The sequence below is a fragment of the Panthera onca genome, chromosome B4 (assembly GCF_046562875.1).
Source record: "Panthera onca isolate mPanOnc1 chromosome B4, mPanOnc1 haplotype 2, whole genome shotgun sequence".
NCBI lineage: Eukaryota > Metazoa > Chordata > Mammalia > Carnivora > Felidae > Panthera > Panthera onca.
In genome coordinates this window covers 51,215,330-51,239,031 of record NC_138345.1, presented here as the reverse complement: position 1 = coordinate 51,239,031, position 23,702 = coordinate 51,215,330, and the positions used below count along the sequence as shown (strand labels likewise).

Below are 23,702 nucleotides of genomic sequence, written 5' to 3'. Positions count from 1 at the left end.
AGTAAAAATCATATATTTATGTATTATGGTGTGACTTAGTGGTCACGAACTCCTCGAACTCCTTTAGTTTTGTTTTTTGTTTTTTGGTTTTTTTTGGTCTGGTAAACTGTCTCTCCTATTTTGAATTACTGTATTACAGTGTGATTTGGAACAAAACTAATTCATAAAGGTGAAGTTAACTATGAAAGGGATTATATAGTTTCAAATTCTACTGCAGCATATGTCAAACTTTTTCTTTAAATTGAAATTAATGTATACACTATTTCAACACGATAGCAACAAATAAGAAAGCACTCTTAAAAATTATGTGTGTGTATACATATATACATACATATATATGTGTATATATATATATATATATATATATATATATATGCATACTCAAGGTAGAATCTATGAAATAAATCATAAAGGAGAAATTAAAGATACAGAACAGGTCAATAGGAGAGAAAATGTCAGTATTAAGAGTCAATCTTGGGGGATCCTGGGTGGCTCAGTTGGTTAAGTGCCCAACTCTTGGTTTTGATTCAGGTCATTATCTCACAGTTCATGGGATCAAGCCCTGCATCACGCTCTGTGCTGACAGTGCGGAGCCTGCTAAGGATTTTCCCTCTCCTTCTGTCTCTTTCCACCTCTGCTGCTCGTGCTCTCTCTCTCTCAAAATAAATAAATAAATAAACTTAAAAAAAAAAAAGAATGAATCTTGTAATTTCAAAATCTGATTAATGCCCATTTCAAACAGAAAGAACACATAAAACTAGAGTTGAAAAAATTGTTAAAGGCATAATACAAAAACAATTCCTAGAACTGAGATGCAGGAATCTCTAAATTTAGAAGGTGAGGTGAGTGTTAGTACAATTAATGAAAACAATGACATGCACCAGAAAATAACATTGTGAAATTTTAGAACACTGCTGATGAAGAAAGGCACCTAAAACCTCTTAAAAACAGCCAAGAATAAAGGAAGAAAGCAAGCAAGGAGAAACACATTCACACCAACAGGAAGGGAAATGGGGCACAAAGAGGAAGAGGAAAAAGAAAAGATAAACTCAGATTAGTTGCAATTTGTAGAATAGGTAGGTGTTCAGTATTCAGGTATGATTTGTTAAATTTTAAACAGACACTCAAGAGGCTATAAGCCAAAAACTTAGTATAGACTCTACACTGAAAATAGGTGTAGACTCTGAAAATAGTCTTCCCAGACCAAATAATGTGGGAGTAGTTTTGTTACATAGCAATCTGTTTTACATACTTGTTCAAATAAATAGCCAATCCATCAAAAATAATCACACATACAAAAAAGAATCTATTAGGAAAGTGTAATAAGTGAATTGTTAGAACATAAATTGATGTATTAAGCAAATATTAGTTCTAAATATAAAATATATTTTATATATATATTTATAGGTATTTATATATATAAATATCTATAAATATATATATAATATTTATAGATATTTATATATATTTATATGTATAAATATATATATATTTATATATATAATATATAAATATATAATATATAATATATAAATATATATAATATATAATATATAAATATAATATTTATATAATATATATTATATATTATATATATAAATATATACTTATATATATTTATATATATATAATATATATATATATATAAATATGTTCTAAAATACATATATTATAGCCCCCCAAATCAGACTGTGGACTAATAGAAGTTTTCGTATGCTAGCTACTGTTAATATTAATAGAGCTTTTGTATAGTAGCCACCATTCCTATATCTTCATCATTTGTTTAGGCAAATGTCCCCGTTTGAATAATTCCTTTGCAAGAGATTTTGGAGGATTTATGATTGCAGAGAAATTGCTCCTAATCTCTGGCTGAGAATGCTATCTGTGCTATTTATGTCATGAAACATAACATAAAGTGCTTTGAGAACAAGGAGAGATAGAGCTTAGCAATCAAATGTTCTTTTTTTCTATAAATATTCCCTAGATTGCTTACCTAACCCCAACATAATGTGGAAACACCTGAACACTCTTAATGCACTTTAAATCTGTTAGCTGTTTGAAAACATGTGCTTTGTGAGATTAGAATAATACCATTTTTCTTCTTAAAAAACAAAAACAAAACTACTCTTCCATTATAAATTTCCATATTATCACATAACATTATCCAGAAGTAATTCCACTTTAAAAACACTTGTTTTCTGCTAGAACTTTCTTTTAGTAACATGGATTATAATTTGAAGTGAAACAAATACCTCAGTTCTGATTAAAAAGAATCCATTTGTAGCTAGAAACTTATTTTCTATTAAACGTACAAATTCACACACTTTGTTAAATAATCCCATGGGACTAACATAACCAACACTTAAAGATCAATTATGAAAAGTCATTATATTGTTTTTCTGTATATATTTTTGTATATGTCTTTAGATTTTTTTCTTAAAAAATATTTTAATGTTTATTTTTGAGACAAAGAGAGAGTGAGACACAACGTGAGTGGGGGAGGGGCAGACAGAGAGAGGGAGACACAGAATCTGAAGCAGGCTCCAGGCTCTGATCTGTCAGCACAGAGCCTGATGCGGGCCTCAAATTCATGAACAGCGAGATCATGACCTGAGCTAAAGTCAGACACTAACCGACTGAGCCACCCAGTTGCCCCTGGATCTATTTCTTAAGAAGACTTTTCCCTGTCTACAATTATTTGGAAGATTCCCATATATATGTCAAAGGCTATGTAAACTTCTCTGAATTTAATTTTCACACTAAGATTTTTAGTATTCATAATTTATTTTTCTGTGTGGCATGAGGTACAGATATAACACATTGTTCTAAGATTTTTTTTCTAATAGCATCAACATAATTTAAAAATAACATGTATTAAAAGCATTGCGTTCATAATAAAATAAATTCCTATGTACTTAAATTCTATACTCAAAAATCTATTCGATTAATGAGGCTATCAATCACATTTTAATAGAGTAGTATTTTTTTTGGTATTATTTGGTTCATGAGAGGTATTTTGTCACTCTTTTACCTAAAAATTTCTCATTTATTCTTACATATTTTCTTTTTCAAAATAAGCTGTCTACATTCAATCAAACCGTCTTTGTTGGGCTTTTAATTGTCATTGCATTTTACTTTTAGATTGATTTGGCAATAATTATAACATTGGACCATTCTATTTATGTTTGTCCATGTATTCAAGTCTTATTTGATAATCTTCAGTAAGAGAATTCATCATATAAATCCTATACATTCCTTTTTAGTTTTCTTCTTTTTACTTCTTTTTTTCCTTTCTTTGTGAAAAAGGACTGTATTTGTATTATATAATAATGGCACCTACCTGAAGTTTCTCAGAGGATTAAATGTAGTATACTTGGAAAACAAGTTAAAAAATTACCTGTTATACACTGTGTAAAACATGTGTTAGCTGCTATTTTTATCATCTGGAATTATTGTTTCTATGTTTTTCTTTTACTTGGCCAGCTTACTGAATGATCTTACGTATGCTAATAATGTAGATAAAATACAGGTAAGGAAAATATCATTTGTAGGTTGTAACTATTTTTCTCCCCTTTTTCGTATATGTAATTTCTTCCCCTCATTGTATTGAATAGGACTACCAATTCTGTGCTAAAATTAACAGACAAAATACTCTTTTTCGAGGAAATTAAGAGTAAAAATTCTATATGTATTTGTTATTTTTCTGATGTGTGGATTAAAATATATAAACTTAATCAAGTTAGATGTAATTTTAGATTACTAAGTATTTTGTTTTAAGCAGTTGTTAAATTTCATGAAATGCTTTTAGGAGCAGGTTATTCATACAGTTTTTCTCCTTTATCATGCTAATATTTAGAATATTTTACCAAACTTCCTGTTGTTCAATCAACTTGCCTTTCTTAGAATAAATTCTACTAGCTCATTACAATTGGCTCTTTAAATACACTTCTGGATTTGATTTGCTAATATACTTCAGACCTGGGGATCTATATTCATAAATAACATTGTATTTCTATGATTTCTTTGTTTTCTGTTTGTCTATGTACACCATTCATGTCTATTTTAGATTATTATAGACACAGAAAGTGATTTGGGAAGTAGTCCACCTTTTTAATGTTCAGAACAGTATAATGGAACAAAGATAATCTTTCTCCTTGGAGATTTTTTTAATCACTCCACCCTCTGAATCCGCAGCTTTTGGTGAAAAAACTTTGCATCTATTCTAACAGAAATTACAGGGAAATGAGATTAGTTGAAAAGGGCCGGTTAACCTGACCTCAAAATTAAACAGATAAAATTATAGCATTAATGAATACCTGATATGTAATCGTTACTTATTTTTTAATATTTAAGGTCCATCTCCAAAGAACAGAATCTGTAAGTACTTTATTCACTAATATGTTTCTAGCATTGAAAATAGTGCCAAGCCTGTAGTAGACACTCAATAAATTTTTTTCATTCAATAAATGAATAAAGTAACAAAAAATTATATTGGTTGTGAATAAATATTTATTTAGGGAAAAGTAAAAGGATTTTAGGTAGTATAAGTAATATGTCTATCAGAACATTCATATTTTAGCACCCTTTACCTGAGGCCAAAAAATATATAGACACTCTGTTTCTTAGAAAAGCATGTACATAATTATATTCACTCTATTCCAACACTAGGCTGCTTTTTTTTAAATGTTTATTTATTTTGAGAGAGAGAGAGAGAGAGAGAGCATGAGTGGGTGTGCTTTTGGAGGTAGGGGCATAGAGGAGAGAGAGAATTGAGGCAGGGCTCGATCCCTGGAACCAAGTGCCCTTAGGCTGCTTTTTTATTAGATTTATTTTTGGAATTCAGTGGCAGTGGGGAGGAGGAGGATATGGCAAAAAAAATGTAGGTATATCTATATCTATATCTATATCTATATCTATATCTATATCTATATCTATCTATCTATCTATATATATATATCTATATATTGTTTTCAATATCGTGCATGCTATGAAATTAAGCTTTTCCTTCATATCAGTAGATATACTAAACTTTCTAAAGACATCAGTCAGAACTTTAAGATAAAAATATAATTTCTCCAAATAGAGGAAAAAACTTTCAATTTCATAATATAATAAATCAGCTAGTAAACTCCCTTAATAAAAAAAAGTAATTACCTGTTACTCTTAAAATAGGTGTATGGATTACAGAGAGAACATAGGTTATTTTTAATTTTTTTTTTTGGTTCATGTGTTAACCTTGATATCACAAATTGCCATATTCTCGCTTCCTTTTTTTTTCTTTTTCTTTACAGAGTCTATTTCTTCTTTTGGAATAGACACATCTCCCTAATTCCCAATCACTTTTTCTTTCTTCTGTTGGGTCCTGCTCATGTTTCAAGCTTTAACTACTTTTTGAAGACCTTTCAATGCACTGCTCTGCTTTCCTCAGCCCTTGGTTAGAGCTCTGTTTTAGCCTTGATCATGTCTATTATAATTCTAATTATGTCAATTTTCATCTTAGTAGACTGTAGATTCATTAAGGAATCTTAATGAATTCTTTAATTGTTGACCTTGTTAACCCAACACATCTTCAATAAAAAGCGGCAGTTGCTCAATGTTTGCTAAATAAATGCATTTTTAAAAAGCATGTTATACCTGTGATCAACCCAGCCTAGAAATGAAACTCCTTTACCTGGGTCTCAAAATTTAGTACACAAGGTTGAGTTCTTCTATTTGTTGTTGCACTCTTTTCTCAACTCTCCAATTTATACATACACAAATGGAGAGAGAGAAAGGAAAGAAAGTAATGTGGGGTACCACAGTACCACAGAAGGAAACATGACAGGTTTCTGCTTATTGCTTTTTAAACAACATGAAGCTGCTTGCTTTATTTTTTTCTCAGAAACCTTACTATTGTCTATTGACCTAAAATAGAGAGAGAGAGAGAGAGAGCTTATTAAGAAAGACATTGGAGAGATAAAACTCTGTAGTGTCCAAATTTTTCATTAAAGCCTCATATGACTCAAAAACATGGGCTGTGTGTTTATGTGCCCTGCTGTCACCCCTAAACAACTACATCTGAGACAGCCATCCGCTTCCTTCTCTCATTTCTTGTCTTGACTGAGTAAACTTATTCCCTTTGTCTTTCACAGAAAAAGTCCAAGAAAATATAGGCTCAGGTTTTATAGAAAAATCAAAACTGATCCAATCAAAGTAGATTTACAGGAATGTATACTCATCCTCTAAAACCTCATTTTCTTATTTAGAGAAATCATTTTTCTAGGTCCTAGAAAGGTAAATTCCTGGTACACAAAAAATAGATGATTGGGAACTAAGCTTTCTTAGCTGACTTCAGAATCTTCTGCAGAATTTCTGTGAAATTCTTAACTATTGACTTACGAAGACTTTATGTCTAAATAGTAACTGCAATGTTTATTTTTTTAAATGGAATATGTTTAAAAAAGACTCCAGGAAAACATTTTTAAAGTTATTATTGGATGGGAGGAATATGGGGCGGAGTTGGCCTTAGAGAAATGATAGCAGCATTAGTAAAAAGGATTTTAAAAAGCACATGCTGGGCTCAAGTCAGTATAGCTCCAAAAGACAGGACTGAGCAAGAAGGATCAGAAGGACAAGATGAACGATGTGAAGCTTGCTGTCTTGGGTGGCGAAGGAACAGGCAAATCTGGTGAGTGGTGTTGCATACTGTGGCATGGTGCAGAGTGTAAAACGAGTGAGAAATATATTGACCTAATAGGTAAATATAGCTACATAATTATGTGTACTACTTTTCATTTGGAGTTTTCATTTTTATGAGGAAGTAATGCAATTAACTGTATATTTATAGAACTTATAGGCACTTTGAGAAAGATAACTGTTTGAAGTATTAATTTGTAGGAATAACAGTAAATCACTCCATTACCATCCCACCTACTTCTCACTCTAACACACCTGCCCTCACATCCACTAGTGGCCAAACAATGGCCCTGAACTGATTCTTCTGCTCGGAGCCTAAGGGTGGAGAAGAATGCAGGGAGACCTGTGGATTATGTTTTAAATGCAACATTCCTGAGGTGAAAAAACAGGATGGGCGTGGCTTTGTAGATGCCTGCAGACTGAGCAACAGGTGCCCCTGACTTTGGAAGTCACGGTTTTGTTTTATTTTACCGGATTTTGGTTTTGGTTCCGTTATGATGGTGGTGAGGATGCCATCAATAGAGCTACCTGATCTCAATGAACGATGACAACTGTCCAGACCCAGGAGCTGCAGCAAGATAAACCCACACTAGAGGTCTTTCTTCTGTTTCCTGGGTTTTGAAGTCCCTCTATCCTTGCAAACAACTGTGTGATAAACAAATGTGTGATATTGTCCTTGTTACTATTAGAGCCAGATTTGACCTGGTAAAGAATATAAAGAGATGGTATAGTTCTTGAATCTGAAACTTAATGAGAACTCTGTTTCTGTTACATAAAGTAAGCTGTCTTACCTGTTTGCATTCATGAATTAATTACATAGTGATTTGAATAGGCAGATCACTTTCTAGTCTTTTAATCTTTATGGTTGTACAGTGAAAATCTTGATGACTATTATTTAGACTAGAATTTAATAAAGCTTTAAGGTCTGCGTTAATGCTTGGTAATTTTTGAGCTGAAAGATAAAACCTTATGTACATAACTAAGTTATCTGTATCCTAAAATAGAAAAGACCCTAAGTCCAGCCTGTTTGTCTTGTAGCACTTACAGTAAGGTTTCTTACCAAGAGATTCATTGGAGAATATGCTTCTAATTTTGGTAAGTCACCACTTTAGACTTTTTTTTTTAACCTTTAAAATTTCATCATTTTAATTAAACCACAATTAAGGTCACTGAAGCATTTTGGTAGAATTTTCCATTTTTGCATTTTTCAACAGCTTATTTATTCAGATTCTGGTTGGAAATATCAAAATAGGTACTTGAATAGAATGTGCTTTTATGATAAAATTCACCCAATTTGATGTTAAGTGAGATGGATTAGGAAGTCAGTTTGTTTCAGTCTAGAATTAGAAGAACATTAAAACTAAGATCCCCCTCTCCTAATATTGTGAAGTGTGTCAGTGGGAATATTTTTGTAAACTATGAAACAGTTTTGAAATTAAATAAACATTTGTTGAAAGATGAAGACATATTAATCATAAAAGCACTAGTAACTACAAAATAAAGCTTATTTTAATTTATTCCCATGTGAAAATAATGGGAAAATTATACCTTGATTAAAGATCATATCAAAATTATCTAGGTTGCTTATCTAAGTTTCAGAGAAATTCTAAAACAAGTGTTTTAATATAATCTTAGAATAATTTTACTAACTCTGCTCTAAATTTATTTTGTTCAGAATTAGCATGACATATGGGAAATATCAGAGTGAGGCATTAATAAAAAGTGAGGAACTTTGCCAGAGTTTTGAGTATATTTTTGGCTCAGCAATTAATCAATATTAATACTAATATTAATAATCAACATTAGTGCTAATTAGTACTAATATCTCACCTGATTTAAGACATGAGGGAAAAGTGATTTTGCTTTATGTTTTTTAAACAAGAACAGCAGAGTATAAAAAAATTATGAGAATTGGAAGAAAGGGGAATGATTCTGATTTTTTTGTGCAATAATTCTTACTTAGATTAAGAGGAAGTTATAATTGAAAACGTGTTTTTCCATAAGAAATAATCTCCTCCACCAAAGAAAGAAAGAAAGAAAGAAAGAAAGAAAGCCTCTATTCATGAGGTAGCATTATTCCAGAATTTTAGAAACTAACGTTAAGGTATTATATTGTATTACTTTCTACACGTATCTAACATACTACTTCAATCCATGTGACATTGGGAATATTTTAGGAAAAGTGCTTGAAAACTGATTAAAGATAGAAGAAATACATAGAAAAAGAAATTCCTATTGTTTAAATTCTCAGGTGAAAAACCTCTGTCAAAAACAGTCAATATAACACAAAGAGTCAGGCAGGAGAAGATGTTCCACAATTACAAACCCAAACCAACACAAATAAAACCACACCCAAAAAATAACAACAGCAACAACAACAACAAAAAAATCACCTTAATCTTTTATAAGATATAGTTATATAAACAAATGAAGTGTGTACATTCCAGGCTGGTACATTTCCATTAAAAAATATATGACTTAGAGACATTTTGAAAAGACAGACAAATGAGCAAAAAGATCATCACTGCACGAGGAAAAACTGGCAGAAAATGATTCCATCTTGTAAATGAAGACCAGAAGGGGAAATAATAAAATTCTAAAAAGTTAAGAGTTAGTGACCCCAGCTGACAGTTTTTGATTTTTGAGTAGATATGTTTAAACGTCTAGAAGGAACTTGTAGGGTTCACAGTCAGTAGTAACCTATGAAGTTACAAGGAACTGTCTGAAAACATATTTTCAGGTTTAATGAAACTATAACAAATTTCATTAAATGTAACCTAAAAGGATGTTAAAATGCATCCTTAACCCCTGAAGTCAGCTCCCCAAATCTTGCTCTATCTTTTTAACTATGGGTTATGTTGCCAGAATGGGTCATGATTTTTTTGTCAGTGTGCCATTTTGGAGAGAAGTAGGTCTTTTATTAAACTCTGGAGGAACAGTTACAGAAAGGAAGTCTTTTATTCATTAAACAAATATTTATTGAGCACCTACCATGTCCCAGGTATTCTTCTAGATAGAGAGGCTACAGTATTAAACAAAATAGACAAATATCCAAGCCCCCATAAGATTTATATTCTGGAAGGAAGGGTCAATTAAAAAAAAAGAGTATAAGTTATGTCAGATGATGATAACTGCTATAAAGAAAAAGAAAATATCATGGGGGAATGGCACTAATATGGTATGTTAAAATTTAAATTTAAAATAGGGTAGTCAGGGTAGATTTTGCCGAGAAGGTGATATTTGGACAGAGAAATAAAGGTGGTGAAATTGAGCCATGAAGATATCTGGAGGATTACATTCCAGGCAGAAGAAACAATTACCAAAATTCTGAGGGAGGAAATTTCTGAAAAAAGTTGAGGAACGCTATGGAGGATGGTGTAGTTTGTGTGCAAATAATTTGAGAGAGTATAGCCAAAGAAGTCATAGAAGTGATGGGAGACTAAACAAAGAGGGACATTTTCAGGCATTTTAAAGGCTTTGGTTTATCCAAGTGAGATGGGGAGCCATTGGAGAGATTTGATCAGACAAGGGATATGATTTGGCTACAAGGTTCACTTTTGCTCCTGTGTTGAGAATAGACTAGGCACAAGAAGGGAGTTAAGAAGGAGGTAAAACAGAGAGATGAATGAGGAGGTTTTGTAATACTCTAAATAAAAACTGATGGCTTGGATCATAGTACTAACAATGGAGATAATGAGAAACAGATAAATTCAAACTATACTCCAAAGATAGAATAAAAGGAATTTCTTTTAACATTTATTTATTTTTGAGACAGAGGGAGACAAAGCATGAACAGGGGAGTGTCAGAGAGAGAGGGAGACACAGAATCTGAAACAGGCTCCAGGCTCTGAGCTGTCAGCACAGAGCCTGACGCGGGGCTCGAACTCACAGACCGCGAGATCATGACCTGAGCTGAAGTCGGCCGCTTTACCGACTGAGCCACCCGGGTGCCCCTAAAAGGAATTTTTAATAGGATAAATATAGGAGGTAAAAGAAAGAAAGGATCAGGGATGACTTAAGGCTTTTAACCTGATAAATTGGAGTTATGGGTATATAATTTAATGAAACAGAAAATTGTAGAAGATACAATCTTTTCAGGGGAGTCAGGGATTCCATTTTAAGTATTTTCAGGTTGAGATGTCTATTAAGTATCTAAAGGGGGGTGTCCGATAGCAGTAGTTGTTTGTGTCTGAGGTTCAAGGAAGAGGTCTAGGCTGGAGATATAAATTGGGTTCATCAGCAATAACTGTTGTATAAAAATCTGAATGAGATTAGCCAGGGAGTATAGATAGAGAAGAGATCCATAACCTAGACCCATGTCTGGAGTGTGAGAAGACATGATGGGACAAATGAAAAAGATTAATACGGAGCAACAAAGAATAAAGAAAAAAAACATTATAAGGAGGGAGCAGTGATCAGCTCTATTAATTCTACTAGGACACATAAGCTCAAGACAGAATTATCCATTGAATCTAAAACCATAACCTTGATAAGAACAGGTTTATTTAAGTTCTTGGAACTAAAGCCTGATTGGAATGATTCAAAGAGCTGGTTGGAGACAGAAATTGGACACAGAGGTGTAGGTACTTACTAAAAGGCTAGGAGAGCAATGTGGCAATAGTTGAAGAGATTGGGGGTTCTAAAGGGTTGTTAAGTTAGGAGAAATTCAGCAGTTAATAATGATATAGTAGAGAGGAACAGTTTATGATGCAGAAGAGAGAGGTGGAATTGGTACGGTTATGTCTTTCAGTAGATCAGAGGAAATGGTAACTAGTTCATGATGAATGGATTGGCCTTGGAAACACAGATAATTCGTCCATAGTTGTAACATGGAAGATAAGTAGATAAGCACAAAAGCATGTAGTTGAATAGATATGGTGGAAAAATTTATTTGTAAGAAATACATATATGTATGAGCAAATATAACATGCATGTATTTGATCACTAACAGTTAAAAAAAGCCACTGTTCTATTCCACTAAAATCTGACCAGTTGAATTTGCAAGACTGTAATACAAATATTAATTTATTTTTTTTAATTCTAGAGTATTTCCATAATGACAATGAATATATGTATATTTTGCAGAATCTGTCTATAGTAAGCATTTGTATTTGGAAGGGAAGCAACTGAACCTAGAAATATATGACCCTTGTTCTCAAGTAAGTAAAACAAAGTATTATTTTATTTTATTTTTTTTCAATCATGATTTGAAGAAGATTGGGTAAGAGTAAATGTAAAGTTGCCAGTCTTAAAACTGAAATGTGTTCTCAATTTTAATTAAAATTTTAAGAGATTATTTTTAATATTATAAACTCCAATATCTATCTATTTTTTGATAAAATGGGTTACCATTAATTAATTGTCTGAAGTGTCAATTATAGGTGGAATATCCCACCAATTTCAATTTGCTTGATTTATTTTCAGCCAAAGAAAGCAAAATTTTCCCTCACAAGTGAACTGCATTGGGCAGATGGGTTTGTTATTGTGTATGACATCAGTGACAGGTCCTCATTTGCTTTTGCAAAAGCACTGGTCTACAGAATTCGGGAGCCACAAACTAGTCATTGTAAAAGGTAAGATATTCTCCATTCCTCTTGCCTTTCCTTTTAGTAAATCATCATAGCTATAAGCATCATTAGGAAGAGCTTAATACAGCCTTCCAATTACAAAATTTAACAGCCCTGAACAATTCACCTTCCATTCCACAGGAGTTACACATGTAGTAAAAGGAATAAGATGAGAATACTTTATATCCTGGCTGACATAAACAGTTACTTGCTCTGAGTAAATGGCTATTTTACAAGACAGCTTCTATTGTTAACATGACACTCACTTGCAAAATGGTACTCTGTACACAAGATAGTTCACTTTTCAACCTTTTCTTTTCATTCCCACAAAAATGTTAAGGATATTAAATAAATCCAAATTTGTTACATTTGGCATCCAATTCCTTGTCGTTGGGTTGTTCAATCTATCAAAGCAAAATAGACTGAATAATCAAACCATTATGAATTCTAAGTATGAGAATACATTTTTCTCTGTTTCACCTCCTAAAATAAAGAACTGATCAATGATTACCCATTGTTAATTGTCTTGACACAAAGAAACTATGAGGGAACGCATACCTGCCTTAAACCATTCTTGTATTATTAGATATACATTTACACATGAATTTCCCATTTTCTTTATTTTTTTGTTTGAACCTCTCCCATTTAAAATATTTATTTTTATTTGACATGCTGATATAAAGGATTCTTTGTGCTCGTGATAAGATTTGCCCTTAGAATCCAAAATAACACTTTAATCTGGGAAGCAAGAAGCACAATATTATTACTGAAAATTGGTATATGTGTTTTTGTATCTATTTTAAATGCCCACTATCAAGAAACCATGGGATAATGATTGATAAAGGTTGTTTCCCTGAAGTCAATTGATGTAAATTCTTGTTTATATCTGATTGACCTTAGGTAAACCACTTTAATCTCTAGACCTCATTTTTCTGGTTATAAAACTGATAGAAATATGGTAGGAGAAAAGGATTTGATTTTACTGAGGTAACTTGCAGCTCTGATTTCCTCTTATATTACAGATTTTTGTTTTGAACTTCATTGTTTTAAGCATTAAATGCCTCATATTTAAGCAGCATGACTTAGGTAAAGGATAATAATAAAATTCCTTCACTATTCTTCCAAATCAAAAGAATCACTTAAGCATAGTCAAAACATAAAAATGAAAACACCTATACTTGACATTTTTCAGGCAATCTTCTTAATGTACTAAGTAATTTTTAGAGTATTTCCACTTCTCAATCTGTAGATAGTCTGGGATAGCAAAATATGTTACTGTTTTATAAAATTACATCTGATTATGAGTCACTCTTCAAAATATTTCACTTATCCTTCCCCATTAATCCTTTACAATACTTTTCTGAATTTTATAGAAAAAATATTAATACCCTGAAAAGTCTAACAGACACAGTGCTTTTCCCCTCACCACTCACACACACCATCATGCAAATGAAACTGACTTTTAGCAGAATCTAAAGACAGTATCTTTATAGAAAGAGTTGAAGACTGCATTTATTCATTTCTTCCCTATAGTAGATAACTTGGCAGAGTTCCATGGCATTTATAAGGACTAGTTGTCTTATTCTATCTTTCAAATGAAACCCTGTTTTAGAAATTTGTCTCTGTAACCAAGGAAAAATTATTGATATTTGTTGAAGACATTATCTTAACAAAGAAATGTTTTTCTTTAAAAAAAAATATTTATATTGAGAGACAGGGAGGGCGAGGCAAGGAGAGAGGGAAAAAGAGAATACTAAGCAGGCTCTGTGCTGTCAGTACAGAGCCCGGTGCGGGACTCACTCCCACAAACCGTGAGATCATGACCTGAGCCGAAATCAAGAGCTGGATGCTTAACCGACTTAGCCACCCAGGACCTCTGGAAACATATTTCTTAAATAAATAGAAAAATTGCACAAGGTCATGAGATTATAACATTTATCTCTAGACTATGGTATAATGGATAATAACAAAGAACAAACAGCAATGAGTATTGAGTAATATTTTTCCCTAGGAAAATTATATCTAAATTGTTCAATTATAGTAGCTATTCAGTAAAAACACATTAGTTAGTCCTTCTCTTTCAATTGATAAGGAAATGAAAAATAATACTTGGTAAGCATCTTTTGCTGACTGTGCTAGGTATTTTTATGTACATCATTTAATTAAATCTCCATGAGAATTCTGTGTAACATGTGCTATTTCACGATTGTTTTACATATAGGATAATGGAACTTGGGAAAATTAATAATCATGCCTTGTTGGTAAACAGAGCCATTATTCAAGAATAGGTTTGTATCAATGCAAATCCTATACTTTAATAGTCTTGTTACTTCTGTGTCACATACCACATTCTATAATTTTTGTAAATAATTGGGGATTTGTGTCATACACTTACATATGACCATAAGAAGCACATATACACACACAATATTTTTTTTGTCCTTAATTAATTTTTATATAAACCTACTAATGAAAAAAAAAGAGATGTAAAATAATTTTGCCAAAGTTGTGTTCTACATTTCAGAGCTGTGGAATCAGCGGTGCTTTTGGTTGGTAACAAGCAAGATCTCTGCCACGTGCGAGAGGTTGGCTGGGAAGAAGGGCAAAAGCTGGCATTGGATAACCGCTGCCAATTCTGTGAATTATCTGCAGCAGAGCAGTGTCTGGAGGTAGAGATGATGTTTATCAGAATTATCAAGGACATCCTGACAAACTTCAAACTCAAAGAAAAGAGAAGACCCAGTGGATCTAAATCAATGGCTAAACTGATCAATAATGTATTTGGAAAGAGACGGAAATCTGTTTAGCAGACATGTAATCCTAGGGGATTTATTATATCAGAGAGTTTTAAATATTCACATGATAATGAAATTTGCCCTTTGTATGCATTAAAAAAAATAGTTCTCTTAGAGATATGAACTGACTGAACATAAACCACAGCTGTGTTTTCAAATATATAGCTTGCCGTTTGGTTGTTTGTATCTTGTACACTCATGCTTCACACCCAGCCTTTTCCTTATTACACAAAATGGCACTCACTATAACTTACCAATGCATTGCTGTATAGTTTGCTTGTATAACTGCTTAATGATTTTATTAAACTACCTCCACAGGCCTCAGTTTACTTTTATTATATTTATTTCTTTGAAAGAAATATGTAGTTATATTTCATCAAGTTGGTAGAAATGCATGAATTTAATTTTTAAAGTGCCTTTCCAGTAACTCAGTGAGTTCTTGATATCGTTTACATCTTGATATTACTTATTGCTCATACTACTTATTTCACTTATAATTTAGACCTTAAGAAGTTGAATTCTCTGCCTGTAAGTATAGTTTGTATTTGGTCTGATAATGAAAAATTCTGCCTTCCATGTAATCCATATAAGAAGGGTAGTTAGCACAAATTAAGTTATACAGCTAAGATCCTTTTCATATAAAAAGGATTGGTTGTTTTTAGTTAATAATAGAGATCCATACATCACAGGGGAAAAGTAAAAGCTGGTTGGCACACATATAACCTTGAAGACCTTATTGCCATGAAAGAAATATTGTATTAGACAAACATTTTGGGCCTTCTCAGATTTCTCTGAGTGCAGTTTCCTTCAGAAATCAACTGTTTACCCTCTGTACTTCAGTGCTCCTGCCGCTGGCCTCGCTGCCTTTTAAGTTGGGGCCCTCGGCCTAACTTCAGCCAAATCACTGATAATTAAGGTTACATCTCCCAGAAATTAAAGTGGGAGTGCAAGCAGTGCTCCGTACCCCAGTTAACATGTATCAGCGAGAATCTGGGGGTGAAGCTGGAAGAAGATCTTGAGTAGAGGTTGGTAGGCAAGTGGGGGACCAGTAACACAGAACGTTAGTCTGCATAGGAGAGAATTCATTGACTTGGTGTTACTCACCATGAACTGTGATTCCACATTATAGGAGGGACATCTAGAGCTCATCAATGTAGTTTTGCTGTTCCTTAGAAGTCTGGCCTTGATGATAGACTAGAGTAAAAGTAGTGGAAATAATAGAACATTGTGTGGTAGAATACAGAATAGTTCAGAACATTCATAAAGGTAGGGAAGTTAGAATTGATATGGTAGGTTTGCCCAGGAACCCACCATGTAATGGTGGTGCTTGGGACAATTCAGAGGAATTTCCTTTACTAAGAAAGTGAGGAATGCACTGGTGAGGGGACACAGACAATTTTGAGAAGCTTAATAGTGACTGTGCTCTACAGGTCAGAGTTGGCAGTAGGAATGTTGTCATCAAACTGTGCTGCTTGATAGAATCCTGGAACAGCAGAATCTGGATGCCAGCATTTTTTTTTTAGGTTTATGTATTTATTTTTAGAGAGATAGGGTGGGAGTTGGGAAGGGGCAGAGAGAGGAGGGGAGAGAGAACCCAAAGTAGGCTCCAAGTTGTGTGCACAGAGCCTGACTGGGGTCAAACTCATGAACCCATGAGATTATGAACTGAGCCGAAATCAAGAGCTGGGCACTTAACCAACTAAACCACTCAGGTGCCCCTGGATATCAGTGTTTAACTTGTTTCCTGTTACCCACCCACTCAGCCCACAAAGAAACGGTGCTATATCCAAGGCAGAGGTTCCATTTCTAATAGTGGCTGGTTGGAAATTTAGAAGTGACCTATTCAATCAGTTATATTGAGGCAAAGTCCATATTATAAGCACATGCATTGCTTCCATCCATGCCACTATGACCACTGTTATCCTGGATGGTTGTTGTAAGCACAAAGACGGCCAAGAGGCAGGTTGATATCTGCAGGACAGGTCATCCTGTCCCTCTGGTTGTAAAGTGACTTCTCCTTGGTGGATGCTCTCTGATGGGCATAAACATGATACACAAAGATACGAATATTTTATGTTCTCTCTAAGAGATCCATTCACACATTTTTTTCTCTGGTCCTTTTTGTCATCCTCACCCAGTTTTGTTTCGTACTGATCTCTAGCCAACTGGCAAAACCACTGATTGCTGCCTAGAAATCTGTACCATGGGCCACTTTTCATAACATACAAAAGGTAGACAACATAGTGCACTTCTTGAAACTGGCAAATGGGATAATTTCCTTCTACTAAAGAACTTCACGGTAACCTCTGTATAATGAGGCACAGTCCTCTTATGGCTGGCACTAATATCTCAAGCTTAGGAAAGATCTCTATCAACTAGGTACATTCAGATTGGATTGCTATGTAAATGAGAAATAAATTTTATTGTGTAATGTTATTCTAGCAAATTCAATGTTATGCTTTTTTTAGTCAACTGTTTGCAAGGATTTCATTAATATTTTATAGTTTCAATATTGTCTTCATATATATATATGTACATAGGTAAATATATATATATACATATATATTTATATATATCAGTTTAACCATTATATTTTAATTTTTTGTTTTATTTTGTTTTAATTATTCTCTTGGATAATTTCCGTTTTAGAGATTTGGTCTTCATTCTTTAAAATTATTTTCCCAGTTCAAAAAAGATTCCTTTGGGATGATTTGGTGTGAAAAACAACATGTTAATTTATGTGGTATGCAAGAACTCTAATGTCGATATGGTATGAAAATTCTTTAATAGTTTAATCCATGCATACCTGTCTGTGATGAGTCAGAATTCAAAATTCCTCTGTTAAGGATACAAATATTTGAATATATTTTACAATTTTATTTATTGTACCTTGATTTTTTTGTCAAGATGACTTGGGATGACACATTTTGTTATAAGGAGTCAATGGAACAGAGTAACGCAAACAAATGTTCTCTCACACACGAAAGATAACTGGGAGGTGATAGATATGTTAATTAACGTGATTGCAGTTTGATTGTGGTAATCATTTTAAAACATATACATATGTGTGTGTGTGTGTGTGTGTGTGTGTATATATAAATAAAATCATTATGTTGTATACCAAATCTATTACAACTTTATTTTTCAATTTACCAAACCTGGAAAAAAGGGGACCAGGTTGGGAAAGGGGCTTGAGCTTGATCTGTTCCTACATCATCTGTTCTCACCTGTTCCCATCGGCTCCTCCCTGGGATTTAGCTTTGGGAGCCATGAGTCAACATATATGAATCTTGCTGCCCTGAAGGCACAGGGCTGGAGATACCACACAGGATTAGTAACCACACAGCCACTCAATATATGAGCATATCCAGCCTCTACCCTTGGACTAACTGATGCCAAGCAGAGCAGAGACGAGTTAGCCCACAGAATCTTGCCCCAATTGCAGATTCGTGAGCGTAATTGCCATTGTTGGGGGCTATTAAACCATTGTTTTGGGGTTATGTGATAATAGATAACCAGAATAGATAACTTATTAAAACCCTTGGCAGTTCAGACAATACAAAATATTTGGCTTTCTTATTGGGAAAAAATGTGAAAAAAAGAACAAACCCGCTTTAAGCCACTTCAAAACAGTCTAGAACCTGAAGTTGTTGCAATATCAGTTTTCTTGTGAATGTAATTCACACGTAAAGCAACTTGCAAGAACCTAAAAAGTAATAAATTACAGTTTTCCAAAGTGAGAAAACCACATCTGCTTACAGAGAAACAAATACATCAACATGAGACCATAGAATATTGTAGGTTTAGGATAGCAAGTGTGTCTATAAATCTCAGAGATAGTTAAGCTGTATCACTAGGCTGGGAATTGCCTAAGCTGCTTCTAGTAAAAAAGATGCTGTCATTCACTTTGGATGAGCTTCAGTGAGATAACACATAATGAGGGGCAACAGCTGAGGAAGGGAATGCCAAAAGGGAGGGGCCTTTAAAATGGTTTTGATTTAATACAAGGCATGCACTATTAATAAAGAGGTTGAATGATACCTGTATGTTTTATAGGTTTATAAATTGGCTGTAGTAAAATATTTTACATCTTAGATCACTAGGTATTGTTTCAGCTTATTATGGGAGATATCTATCTAGAGTTGACTGAATTGTATTAATCTGAACCTAGTTTAATGATGCCTTAACATTTTTATGGGGGAATTTAATGTTTGCAATATCCATGTTCCTTATTTGAAAGCGTGACTTATAGGTTTCTCATCTTCCTTAAATTATGAAATCCTTCAGCTAATAAAGGAAAATGATTATAGTTTGCAAAAAAGGCAAAGTCATTTAATAATCCATATAACTGTCTATTGTAGGACTTTGCATAATAATTGTAATTTAGCTATTAAGGATTCTAAAGGCAGTTATCAGTCATACTCTACAATTCTGGGGGAATCAGGCAAAGCCCAAATTATTTAAAGTATTTTAAATTCCCAAAGAAAAAAAAAGACACACTATAAATTGGAAATATACTTTATAATGACAACATATTATTTCAAAGTAAAGAAGAAGGTCATCATAATTTTCAAATGTATAAACTACCAAACAGATTGTTTTTTTTCTTTTGGATAGAGATACAATTTAATAATGGGAACGTAAGTTCCTCCAAGGAGGGAATTAGAAGACTCTACAGTACTAGTCGCAATGTGGAATTTTACCAACATTTTAGTAATCCTGGAACCACTAAGGCATGAAGAATTAAGAGAAAAAAACGAGACCATTGAAGAAGAGTAAGATATGAGATTACTTGCCATCATTTGAGAGTATGACCATGAGTTACTGCTGTAGCGTCTAGACCATTCTATAGGACTAAAGATGACTAATATCTAGACACTTGGAAACATTCAAACAGATATTAAGTTAAGCTGGTGTTTTTTCCAGACATAAATTTATTTTCAAGGTAATCAATTATTTAGTTTTGGATGATTTGGGTACAGTTCTACATGTAAACACATCTAGGAATTAAAATTCTTGGGTTGGTTTGGAGGTAGAATGTTTAATTCATTCAAACAAAAATTCTTTATTTAAAAAAAAATTTTATGTTTTATTTATTTTTGAGAGAGAGACAGAGTGTGAACAGGGGAAGAGCGGAGAGAGAGGGAGACAGAATCTGAAGCAGGCTCCAGGCTCTGAGCTGTCAGCACAGAGCCCGACGTGGGGATCGAACTCACAAACTGCGAGGTCATGACCTAAGACGAAGTGGGATGCTCATCAACTAAGCCACCCAGGTACCCCTAAACAAAAAGTCTTTTAAAAATAACTAGTTGGATGACTTTTGTCAGAAAATTTTAAAGCCTAGACTATAAGAAGTGTGTATTTTGCTTACATTATCATTCTCCACAATAAGAGAGGTTTTGAGCAAACCCTGCTAAAAAGTAGTTTAAAAATTATGGGTTTGATCATTCTAAATTACTATTTATTATTTTAATAATATCTTTTTAAGGCTTAACATTTTGTAGATAAGATTAACACGTCTTTGGGTATATGTATATAGATATACTACCATATACGTAAATAATGTTTTCATAGATATGTTATTATTTAATCAGATAATAACCCATTCTGTCAGAAGGAATACAAAATATCAAGTGAGTTAAAGGCAGAGAAATAAAGGAAACAACAAAATAAGAGAAATAAATGAGGGTTGGTATATGTGAGAAAAGTTGCATTCAAAATTATAAAATTGGGGACAGATTCCAGGATGGATCCCATCCCATGGGGAATGATTGGATACATATAAGTGTTAGAACAATAGGTTTGTAGTTACAAAAAATGGATAGTTGTTCATTAGTATAGCATTATAGTTAAAATAAGTGGGCATGAGACAAAAATGAGATTGAACAGTTCAGATGAAACTGAAATATAACTGAGGAATGAGATAATGTCCCCATTGTTCTTAGCAAACATCAGAATTTGAAGAAGAATTAGTGGACGTCTATAAAGTATTAGAAAATTAAATCTAGGAGAAAAGTTCACAAAAGGGGAATTTTGTACCAAAACCAAAATATACGCAATTTGGTTACCTTATTTTATAACAGTGAATAACATGTAACCAAGAAACTATGTAAAATGAAAAAAAAGATATTTTGGAAAATGTATTTTCTCTTACTACATTTTTACTTGTTAAAATCAGTATGTTAGTTTGTGATATTCAATGTTCTAAAAATCAGGAATAGAGCAACAAATGCTTTGGCTACTTCTTTTTCTGTTAGTAACGCCTGCTGCTGTGTCAATTATCTATTTGAGGACACTTACCAAACACTGTTGATGGAAAATGATGAAAGGTAAACCCAGAACTTTGATTAATGATCAAAGATCATTTTATTAAATATTTATTAAAATATCTTTAAACAACATAATTTCCTCTCATAAGGAAAATATAAAACAACATAGCTTTAGTAATTTTATTTTACCTTTATAGAACCACTAGTAAGTGGTATCTATGAAAAAAACTTTAATTTGGACACATTGGCATGTATTTTTAAATTTTTTAAATTAAAAATAAATAAACATTAGAAAAATAATAATAATAGGAGGGCCGCATGCGTGGCTCAGTCAGTTAAGCATCCGACTTTGGCTCAGGTCATGTTCTCACAATTCATGGCTTGGAGCCCCACGTTGGGATCTGTGCTGACAGCTCAGAGCCTGGAACCTGCTTCAGATTCTGTGTCTCCCTCTCTCTCTGACCCTCCCCTGCTCACGCTCTGCTCTCTCTCTCTCTCTCTCTCTCACAAAATAAATAAGCATTAGTCAATCAATCAATCAATATTCACAGTTAGAAGATTAACAAAAGCAGGACTGGCCAGAACAGTGCTTATTAAAGGCAAACTCCGATGAGATAGAGATTTGGTTGTTGGAAATGTTAGGGCAGAGGCTCAGAGATGTGGTTTACAATTATTTGTGTGTGTAGCATTTGTTTAATGGAAACAAAACAAAACAATTTGTGTCATGTTATTCACCACATATAATTTCTTCCCTGTAATATGAAGATGGCAAGTTTAGGAACCACCTCCCACCTCAAAGAGCACAGCCAACTAAATCAGTCCTGGTTATGCATAGAAATTATGCTGAGATGAACACAACAGCCAGAGTGCTGGAGAATGCACACCGTTCCCTTCCCAAAATAATGATTGACAGGAAGATGAAGATAGGATAAGATAGGTGCACCATATGTTGGCAATCCAGGCCATAGACATCTTTCTTTTTAGAGGGATCAAGAAACATAAAACACAGTTAAATCCCCCCACCTTACACATACATTAAAAATAATGGATTTTTGAAAATATTCCTTAAGACAAAAACACAGCAATAGTAATATGAAAGAGGAAGGTATATGTCTGAAGATAATTTTAAAAATGAAAATGAAAATTGGAAGTCTAGAGCAGACTTTAAAATCTGCATTTTTGTTAATGAAGAGTCAAATTAGCATTACAGAAAATCAGTTAAATGGCATTGATATAAAACAGAAGATTTTTTAAGAACATGAAGACAGTCAAATAAATGAACATATTAAAAAGCATATAATATAAATATTATAGATATGAAGATTAGAATCTAACTATAATAATAATAATACATATTCTTGGAATATAGAAGCAACAGTCCTTATCCTGGTAGTGTAAGGAGATAAAATTCTACATCTCAAATATGATTCAGTGTGTTTCAGAAAGAAAAAAAAAAAAAATTCCAGGGGCACCTGGGTGGTTCAGTCAGCTAAACGTCTGACTTTTGATTTTCGCTCAGGTCATGATCTCTGGGTTTATGAATCTGAGCCCCTTGTCAGGCTCCCTGCTGAGAGTGTCCAGCCTGCTTGGGATTCTCTTTCTTTTCAGCTCTCTCTCCCCCTACCCCGCTCTCTCTCCCGCTCTCAGGATAAATAAATAAACTAAAAAAAAAAAAAAAAAAAATTCTGGTCTCCCAGAAAAAAAAAACAAGTAAAAGCAATTGAAAAAATTCAGCATGACTTAAACTCTTTGCAATTATATGAACAGAATTTAGTTAAGAAAAGTAAAAAGTCTAAAGAGTTTAGAGGGAAGGTTTTGCAAAAGTCTAATTATAAAGACAGCTAAATTCTGGTTAAAATAAGACAAAAGAAAGATAGTTTCAGGTATGCAAGTGCTCTGAAAAAATACACTCAATGTTACTTAAAAATTATCAAAGTTTCAATTCCAAAAAACAGAGAATAATCAAAATGAAGAATTTAGGAACTAGAAGGCTATAAAAGAAATTGTGATAAGTCTAATTATATGCATAGAATGAGGTATGTGATATTATTTATTATCAATGACTAAAGTGACATTTGTGGAAATCTAGGCTATGATTAATCATATGATTAATCAGAAAAACAAACTATTTCAAGTAGACTTTGTTAGAGCAGAGAAAAAATTTAACAATATTATTGTCTAACAATATGTTTAAAATAATTATGATATAAAAATAGTTATGATATGTAGACTATATAATCATTTATTGAGTACATACTATGTATGTATGTATGTATTGAGTACATACATGCTATATGGCTTAAATATATTTTATGTAAATATATAAAGTGCCCTGCAAAGAAGACATTATCTTATTTTACATGGTTGAATCTTTTATACACCTCAATATAATTAAA

The 23,702-nt window shown here is 33.0% G+C and overlaps 1 protein-coding gene across 1 annotated transcript; it reads left to right on the top strand.

The window, feature by feature from the left end:
* The first annotated feature begins 6,454 nt into the window (after positions 1-6,454).
* Positions 6,455-17,473, top strand: RERGL (RERG like). Its single transcript, XM_060658250.3, has 5 exons — positions 6,455-6,667; positions 7,714-7,770; positions 11,761-11,834; positions 12,100-12,248; positions 14,767-17,473. The coding sequence occupies exons 1-5, from the start codon at positions 6,616-6,618 to the stop codon at positions 15,047-15,049; spliced, it is 615 nt and encodes a 204-aa protein (XP_060514233.1). The 5' UTR covers positions 6,455-6,615; the 3' UTR covers positions 15,050-17,473.
* The last annotated feature ends 6,229 nt before the right edge of the window (positions 17,474-23,702 follow it).

Excerpts from the sequence above, each read along its gene's own strand:
- RERGL (XM_060658250.3), top strand. The coding sequence starts at position 6,616 with ATGAACGATGTGAAGCTTGCTGTCTTGGGTGGCGAAGGAACAGGCAAA. Across the intron at positions 11,835-12,099 it reads TATATGACCCTTGTTCTCAA|CCAAAGAAAGCAAAATTTTC; the intron begins GTAAGTAAAACA and ends ATTTATTTTCAG. Across the intron at positions 12,249-14,766 it reads CAAACTAGTCATTGTAAAAG|AGCTGTGGAATCAGCGGTGC; the intron begins GTAAGATATTCT and ends TCTACATTTCAG.